The sequence below is a fragment of the Oryx dammah genome, unplaced genomic scaffold (genome assembly GCF_014754425.2).
Source record: "Oryx dammah isolate SB20612 unplaced genomic scaffold, SCBI_Odam_1.1 HiC_scaffold_18, whole genome shotgun sequence".
NCBI lineage: Eukaryota > Metazoa > Chordata > Mammalia > Artiodactyla > Bovidae > Oryx > Oryx dammah.
Window position 1 is genome coordinate 106,243,895 of NW_024070202.1, and position 9,028 is coordinate 106,252,922.

General features: G+C 42.8%; 1 protein-coding gene across 1 annotated transcript; it reads left to right on the forward strand.

Moving 5' to 3' along the window:
* Positions 1–4,089: 4,089 nt before the first annotated feature.
* On the forward strand, positions 4,090–8,076 carry LOC120877696 (prolactin-inducible protein homolog). The gene is made up of 4 exons (XM_040260049.1): positions 4,090–4,233; positions 5,147–5,249; positions 7,451–7,568; positions 7,881–8,076. The coding sequence occupies exons 1-4, from the start codon at positions 4,139–4,141 to the stop codon at positions 8,000–8,002; spliced, it is 438 nt and encodes a 145-aa protein (XP_040115983.1). The 5' UTR covers positions 4,090–4,138; the 3' UTR covers positions 8,003–8,076.
* Positions 8,077–9,028: the final 952 nt, after the last annotated feature.

Sequence of the window (9,028 nt, forward strand, 5' to 3'; positions counted from 1 at the left end):
AAAAGCAAGAGAGTTCCAGAAAAATATCTACTTCTGCTTTATTGACTATTGTGTGGATCACAATAAACTGTGGAAAATTCTGAAAGAGATGGGAATATCAGAGCACTTGATCTGCCTCCTGAAAAATCTGTATTCAGGTCAAGAAGCAACAGTTAGAGCTAGACATGGAACTACAGAATGGTAACAAATTAGGAAAGGAGTACATCAAGGCTGTATATTGTCACCCCACTTATTTAACGTATATGCAGAGTACATCAGGAGAAATGCTGGGCTGGATGAAGCACAAGCTGGAATCAAGATTGCTGGGAGAAATATCAATAACTGTAGATATGACACCACCCTTATGGCAGAAAGTGAAGAAGAACTGAAGAGCCTCTTGATGAAAGTGAAAGAGGTGAGTGAAAACTTTGGCTTAAAACTCAAATTCAGAAACTAAGATCATGGCATCTGGTCCCATCACTTCATGGCAAATAGATGGGGAAACAGTGGAAACTGAGAGACTTTATTTTGGGGGCTCCAAAATCACTGCGGATGGTGACTGCAGCCATGAAATTAAAAGACACTTGCTCCTTGGAAGAAAAGTTATGACCAACCTAGACAGCATATTAAAAAGCAGAGACATTACTTTGCAGACTAAGGTCCACCTAGTCAAGGCTGTTGTTTTTTCCATTGGTCACATATGGATGTGAGAGTTGGACTATAAAGAAAGCTGAGCATTGAAGAATTGATGCTTTTGAACTGTGGTGTTGGAAAAGACTCTTGAGAGTCCCTTGGACAGCAAAGTGATCCAACCAGTCCATCCAAAGGAAATCAGTCCTGAATATTCATTGGAAGGACTGATGTTGAAGCTGAAACTCCAATCCTTTGGCCCCCTGATATGAAGCACTGACTCATTGGAAAAGGCCCTGATACTGGGAAAGATTGAAGGCAGGAGGAGAAGGGGTCAACAGAGGATGAGATGGTTGGATGGCATCACCAACTCAATGGAAATGTGTTTGAGTAGACTGGGAGTTGGTGACAGACAAGGAGGCCTGGCGTGCTGCAGTCCATGGGGTCTCAGCAAGTTGGACACGACTGAGCAACTGACCAAACTGAACTGAACTGACCAATCTGAGTCAAGAGCTTTGCTCCCAGCTTGTGCACACACATGTATTGATATACACAAATTCTTCTTCCACCTTAAGTGAGCCCTTTGAAATCTCCAGCAAATAGCATTTCAAAATCACAGATTTTAGTTCCTGCATGCGTTATATATGCATCTTTCCTTCCTTGGTCATCCAATGTAACTTCCTTGATTGCCTGGAGTAACGCAATAGAGAAAAGGAATTCCCTGGCAGTCCAGTGGCTAGGATGCAGTACCATCACTGCCAAGGGCCTGGGTTCAGTCCCTGGTTGTGGAACTATATAATATCCTGTAAGCCACACACGGAGGCCAAAGAAAGAGACACAGAGAAATATTTGTTAAGCTACATGTGTAATTTTGCATGTTCTATCAGCTGCATGTTTTGGGTTTATTCTCTTTTGTTTATTTCTGGCTGGGCCGGGTCTTGGCTGCCGCAGGGGCTTTTCTCTGGTGGTGGCGCGGGGGGCTGCTCTCTAATTGTGGTGCGTGGGCTTCTCATTGTGGTGGCCTCTTTCCTTGCAGAGCATGCGCTCTAGGGTGCACTCACGTGTGTAGTTTCAGCTTCCCGGCTCTCGAGCACAGGCTCAAGAGTTGTGGTGCACGTGCTTAGTTGCTCTGCCGCATGTGGGATCTTCCCGGATCAGGGATCAAATCCACGTTCCCTGCATTGACAGGGGGATTCTTTACCACTGAGCCACCATGGAAGCCCCAGCTCCATGATTTTAAAAGCAGAAAGAACCCAGTGATATTAACTTGATAATATATTTTATTTCATCTAATATGTAGCTTCCCTGGTGTCTCAGATGGTAAAAAAAACCTGCTTGCAAGTCAGGAGACACAGGTTTGACCCCTGGGTGGGAAAGATCCCCTGGAAAAGGGAATGGCGACTCACTCCAGTATTCTTGCCTGGACAATTTCAAGGACAAAGGAGCCTAGCAGGAAATAGTCCACGGGGTTACAAAGAGTTGGACACAACTGAGGGACTAACACTAATAGTCTGATACATCCTAAATATCATATAAAGATACATTTACTATTTAAAAATCATTGATGAAATATATTACATTAATTATTCATACTAAGTCACTGAAACCCACTGGGAAGTTGACACTTATAACAAATCTAAGATAGACTAACCCCATTTCTTGTCCTCAAAAGACCCTTGTGCTATGCAGACAGTGCAGCTATTGAACACTTCCACTGTGTCAGAACGTGCTTTTGGACAGAGCCAACCCAGAACCTTCGCAGAGTAAGGCTGGATGCCAGCCCTCATCCTAAAGCAGCACACAACTTCCTACAAATACCAGCACATAAACCTGATATTGCAACACTACTGAAAAAATGAGCGCTTGCTGTGGTAACAGGTTTTCTGCTGAAATTTGCTACTAATTGCTTCATTTCTTTACATTCGTTTAGAAAACTGGCTCCTAATTTTATTGGAGCCCTGTGTGGCTAGATATTTCTTAATACATAGCTGAAAGATCATTTCACCCTGAAAATGTAATTTCTAGCCTGCTGAATACTTGTTGAAGTCTACCAGAAGAAGTAACTAGAAGTGACAAGTCAGATTAAGTAAGAAGAAATAGTTTTAAGTATCAATTTCCATCTTTAAATGATTTGGATTTTTACCATGAGAATACATTATTTAGTTGAAAATAATAGTTTTAATAAACAGAATAGTGGAAGGGAGGGAATGGAAGGGAAGGAAATTTAATGACTTTAGAGAAGATAGAGATTAAAGGGAGAGTGAGGCAGGCAAGAGAAGACTTGCTGTACAGCACCTGGAGTTAGAGAGGGGCCTCTCCTGATTCACAGGCAAGGTTGCATAATTGACAAATGAATGGACAGAAGCAAACTTCCCTGGTCTTACTCTAGCCTTCAGGCATCTCAACGTCCTGCTTAGCTGCAGCATTCTAGTTCTCTGAGATACTCTCCAGGGGTAAGAGTGAAGCAGTCTCAGCTGTCCCACCGGATTCCCTCTTGAACTTCACTTCTCCATCTGATGCAAGCCTCAGATCCTCCCTGCTTCTCCCATTTGGATGGTAGGTGGGAAATTCCATGAGTTCCCTAGTCACCCAAACTCTCTCTTTCCTCAGATACCATCTTCTCCTGTAAGATAATTGGAGATGATCACAAAGGTCCTTCAAAGATGGGATCTGTCATCTAGCCCCATAACTGAATTTCCTGCAAGTAGAAGCAGAATTTGCACAAACTGAAGCTAAGGAGGTAGAAAGCTGTGATGACAGGACTTTTCTGAGAAATTCAGGAGAGCAGCTTCCGTACACATAATGTGAAACTAAGGCTCCTAAAGGAGCCAATCCAAACATAGAAAGGTCATTGAATTAGACTCTGCCATAAGGAATACATGCACATATATCTGGTCTCCCCTAGTCTCATCTAGACTTTTCCTGGATTTTTCTTGCCCATGAGCTGACTTCTCTTCAAACATATTCCACACCTTATGTGGCCACCACTTATTAGAGATGACTCACGGTACCAAAAATGCAATTAGAGAAAGTATGAGCAGGCATATTAGTTTCAAGGCATCCATTCTACATCTAACACCTACAGCAAATTTTACAGTTGAGACATTGAGAGGAAGATAAGACATTTGTAATTCAGAGGACAAGGAGACAGAACATTTCCTGGAATCTACAGACTCGGGCAGGGGTTAGGAAGTAGGACTTGGAAACAATCCTCTTTATAGTGGTTAACACAGGATCTATCCTGATGATCCAGGAATCTTCTAATGTTAAAAAAAAAAAAAAACAAGAGGAAACAGTCTGATTCATTCTATTCTCTCACCCTCCTCAAATTAAAGTTCCAGCTAAGCACTGACCTTTCACAAAAAAACAGCAGCAACAACAACCAAGATACCAAAGAAGGAAATCTCCAAGATGTGATGATTTTGGCCCAGTGAATTTGCCCCATACCTCCGGGGTCATCCTGCTACAGTTATAAGAACCATCCTGCTCCCTGGGAACACAGGCTTCCTGGGCACCAAATTCCTCCAGCATGCGTGCTCTTCAGCTTCTCTTCAAGATCAGCCCTGCTGCCCTGCTTCTGGGTCTCTTCCTGACACTGTGGACAGTCCCAACTCAAGGACAAACGTAAGTCATCGGTTTTCCTCCCTATATAAATTCTTCCAGGGGGGACACTTCTGTCAACCCAGAAACCCACATTATGCACCTACAATTTATTTACCTGCTCCAAGAGGACCCATCCTGGGAGTCCTCACTATTTGTGTCTCCTGGTCTCAAGCTCTCCCTGTTCAGAACCTATTGGAGAGGTTACTGAATCCACGATCTACACCTACTTTGTGTTTTAACTCAGTTATCTATTCTTTTTTCATTCTCATCATTTTCCCATAAAACAACAGAATAGGCAGGAATGTTAGCATTGTGGTCAGCCCTGGGATAAGCTTTGGATAAGATGCCTAAGCTGCACAAGAATGGATACGACTTTGTTTACAACCCAGTATAAGGGCTATGCTGATCCACCAACTCAGATGATCCCTGTGACTTCATCAGCAACAGTGCTCACCTTAGGTGTGTGTCATGCCAAGTGGATCCTTAAGAGTGATGGCACTGATGCCTCTGTGTCTTCCCTGTTCCTTTCATTCCCCTGCTCTCTCTGCCTGTTGCTTCCATATCCCTCCCAGCCTGCCTCAATCCTGGACTTTTTTTTTTTTTTTAATTGAAACAACTCAGAACTTGGTTTTAATGCTCTACATTATAACCCAGAATCAAAACTCAAATGTGTCATTAGTAATGGTGTGAAATGGATACAGCCCTCTGGACAGATTAAGTCTCTTGCTATCAAAATTTTGAATGTATACATTTTGACCTAGCCATTCCACTTGCAGAGATGTGTCCTAAAGAGATACTCATAGAAGTGCATGAAGATACAAATGAGTGAGGATGTTTGCAGCATTGTTTATGATGATAAACAAAAATTGAAAATAACAGAAATGTCAACCTGGACTTTTACCAGACTTTTTTCTGTCTCTTTTGCCATATCTAGGCAGAATATAATTTCAATAACCCTGACGGTTGAACGAGTTGGGAACTCAGATGACTATATCGTAACACTCACAGTTACAAGTCATGTACCTGTATACTTAGTGGTAAGTAAAGATTTTGGGGATTATCATAAGTAAGGAGAGAGAAGAGAAATAGCCTCATAAACAATCTGTGTGGTCACTAATGATATGAAGTGAAACAGCATCTCACAAAGAAGTCACCTGCAAATACTACTGCATTTGCAACCCTGGCAGGAATGTGTGTATTATTACTTCAATTTTAAAAGTCAAGAAGTGATATTACAGATGGAAGAGTAGATTCACAAATTCAGAATGCACATTGGTAAGTGCTAAGTGCCAGGAGGTTCCCTGTGGGTACCTTAGTGTTTAACTGGGACAGAGTTTCAGTTTAGGAAAGTGAAAAATTCAGGAGGTGGATGATGGTGAGAAATGCACAACAATGTGAATGTACTTAGTGCCTCTGAACTGTACAATTAAATATGGTTAAAATAGCTTGCTTTATATTATGCGACTTTTACTGCAATTTTTAAAAAGCCATTTAAAAGAAAAAGTGATGATATGCAGGCGATAAATGAGTAAAGGTTTTTAAGCATGTCAGGACCCTTCACTTCCCCAGGGGAGTGGAGGAGAGGAGAGGAGAGGACAGAAGAAAGCAATATGAAAGAGGAAATAACCAAGAGGGTTAAGACTGAGTGACAAGGACAAAGGAGCTTTGTTAGACTTGAGCCAAACACGACCATGCCTCTGTCCAGTGCAGTGATGAGGTGGAGTCAGGGAGATTCCACTCAACAGGCCATGACAGATGGGAAAGGAGCTGCAAACTGAGAGTGAAAGTCATTCATTCGTGTCCGACTCTTTGTGACCCCGTGGACTATACAGTCCACGGAATTCTCCAGGTCAGAACACTGGAGTGCATAGACTTTCCCTTCTCCAGGGGATCTTTCCAACCCAGTGATTGAACCCAGGTCTCCCACATTGCAGGCGGATTCTTTACCAGCTGATCCACAAGGGAAGCCCTAATTATGTCCTCCTCACAGACGGGAGACTTACCGTCACATTAGAATTGGCTTTCCCATTTCTTACCTCTATTACTTTTCCCTGCTGTCTTCACTGAGTCTTCAGATCCCTTATACCTCCTACTTCAGGATATCTGATAACAATCCCTGACTCCTTTGAGGCCTCCTTGGGGTTTTTGGGAAACATGCAAACAGAGGAGAAAGTTGCAAAGCTATCAAAACCCTAAGAGGAAATACATACAGTATCTGATATTTATTCAAATGTAAAAGATGCTAGAAATGCTTCTGAGCCTCCCCTTTCCAGAGATCTTCTCTGTTGTCATTTCAGGAAGGTCCTGGAACTTTCTCTTTTCAGGTCTGACCTCAGCAGACCGCTTCTCCCATCTGAGAATCTCTTTCATTTTCTTTCATTTCTTTCATCTTCTATCTAGGTTATAATTCTATTGGGGGAGGAGAACAGGCATGAAGTACTGGGTGGCCAAGAGCTTTCAGACTCCAAGTGTCTTTATTGGTACAACATGCATAGTACTTTACCTACATAAAGCTCTGTATCATACACAACACACAAACCTCATGCACTCATACAGACTAGAGAAGTAAGTATCAATACCTCAATCTCATTCTCATAGAATGAGAAGCTCTGAGGGATAAATGCCACATCACAAAGCTGAAAAGCAGGATACATGGGAAAATAAACCCTAGTTTATTTGTTTGGGGGATTTTTACCCCCCACATCAGAGCAGAAAACTGATGATTCCAATCTCCATGACCCTCTTGGTTCACTGACAAGCTCATTTAAATCATTTCCTATCTACTCCAGGTGGGGAGTTTCAGAACTAGACACAGTCCAATCATGGTGACCTCTTGGCACTTCCATTGCTCAAAATAAAGAACATTTCACGTATCAGTTGTTGAGTTAAAGACTAGACAGACCCTCACAGGTGTATTTCTCCCCACGCCAGTGGACAAAACCAAGTATGGTATCTGACGAGACCTTCAAACCCAACTTTAAAACTTTGTCACACGGCAAGCCAATAAAGTATCTTTTTCATAATGCAAGTCAAAGTTGAAAAGGGCAGATAAGGAGAATTACCAAAAGACTGACTAAAGTTGAGTCTGGCCCTAAATACATTAGGGATGATGTCTGGGGGGAACCCTGGTGCCCGCTCTGTGTTGGCCTTAAACATGCTTATTTTGCATAATAGTTACTCCAGGGCTGCCTCAACCTGAGTCTCTCTCTTTAATCCTTTCCCATCCTCTTCTCCTCAGGTTAAAGCCACACTCGAGGGCTCTGATGATGCAAATTTTCCTTATGGTAATTTTGTTTACACTGCCTGTCTGTGTCCTTACTGTTCAAAAAATTTCTTCTGGGACATAAATGGACCTGGTAAGTGAAGAAGCTTCCTGCCTGACCGTTAGTGGCAGATAAGGGGGAATGCGAGGAGAGGATAAAGTGAAAAGAGGAAATCAAGACATGACCAAAAGCAGAGAAATAAGGGAGTGAAGCAAAAATGAAACACAAGACATACAGGCAGTGTGGGCAATGGCTCTATGCGGAGGAAGTGAGAGCAGCTGGTAATGGCTGCGTCTTGCATAGGAGCCTGAGAAATGGGGCTGAGTGTCGGACAGTAAAAGGCAGGGTAGAATGGTTTGTCGGTGGATTCCAGTTGTCTGACAGAGCCTTGCTTCTTCTCTCTAGCAAATGGGATCCTAATAGGGAAGGCTGAAGTCGTGTCAGAGGAGAATATATGCCCTTCTGATGTGGAAATCTCCACTCCTGTTTACAAAGTTTGTATCAAGCGTGAAATCAACACACTCTGATCTGGAGAGTCTGCTAACTCTGAAGTTGCGAGCATCTGTGTGGAGTAGAAAATAAACCTCCCCCTGGCTTCTCACTGTGCTGTCTGTGTTCCTTCCCCAAATCTTAGTACAGTGTCTGCTCAGACACCACAGGGTCCTAATGAACCAGTATTTTAAGAAACCTTCTCAGGGATGATAAATAAGCATCCATTTCCTAGCAGATGAGAAGAAAGAGAAGACAGGAATTACTCTCACCATTAAAGTGGGACAGGAAATATCCAGAGAGAGAACTGCCCCTCGGGCTTAAATTAAGGGCAGAACCAAATGATGGTTCTAAGGAGCGGTACCCAACCTTATTGGAATGAGGAACCAGTTTTGTGGAAGGCAATTTTTCTATGGACCTGGTGGTGGGGGATGATCTGGGGATGATTTAAGCACATTATATTTATTGTACACTTTATTTCTATTATTATACCATCAGTTCCACCTCAGATCATCAGGCATTAGATCCCAGAGGCTGGGAACCCCAGAATTAAGTTTCCCTTCTATTTTAGGCCAATTACATCCAGCTGCCTCTCCCAGTTATTGGAAAGTTCAATGAATCTGAAGTCCTAAAATTATTATCTCTTGCTGCTCTTGAAATGATAGCAAGGAACATACTCACAGGAGCTCAGGTTTGCTGGGATCCTAACCAGGATGTTCCTTCCCTTCGCCCAAGCTCCTTCATCACAATAAAGCAAAACAGAAAGCAAGTAGATACCTATTGTTAGCAGGAATGAGGGGCTATGGGAACCATTCAGCACTGCTGCTGCTGCTGCTGCTAAGTCACTTCAGTCATATCCAACTCTGTGCGACCCAAGAGATGGCAGCCCACCAGGCTCCCCCATCCCTGGGATTCTCCAGGCATATATAAATAGGTGAAGCCATCTGGAGAACCACCTGACGTTACTTAAATTATGTACATACCTTCTGATCCAGCATTTCCATAACCAGAGGTGATGGCCAGAGAGAACATTTTTTTTCTTGAACTCCTAGGCCTCTCGGTTG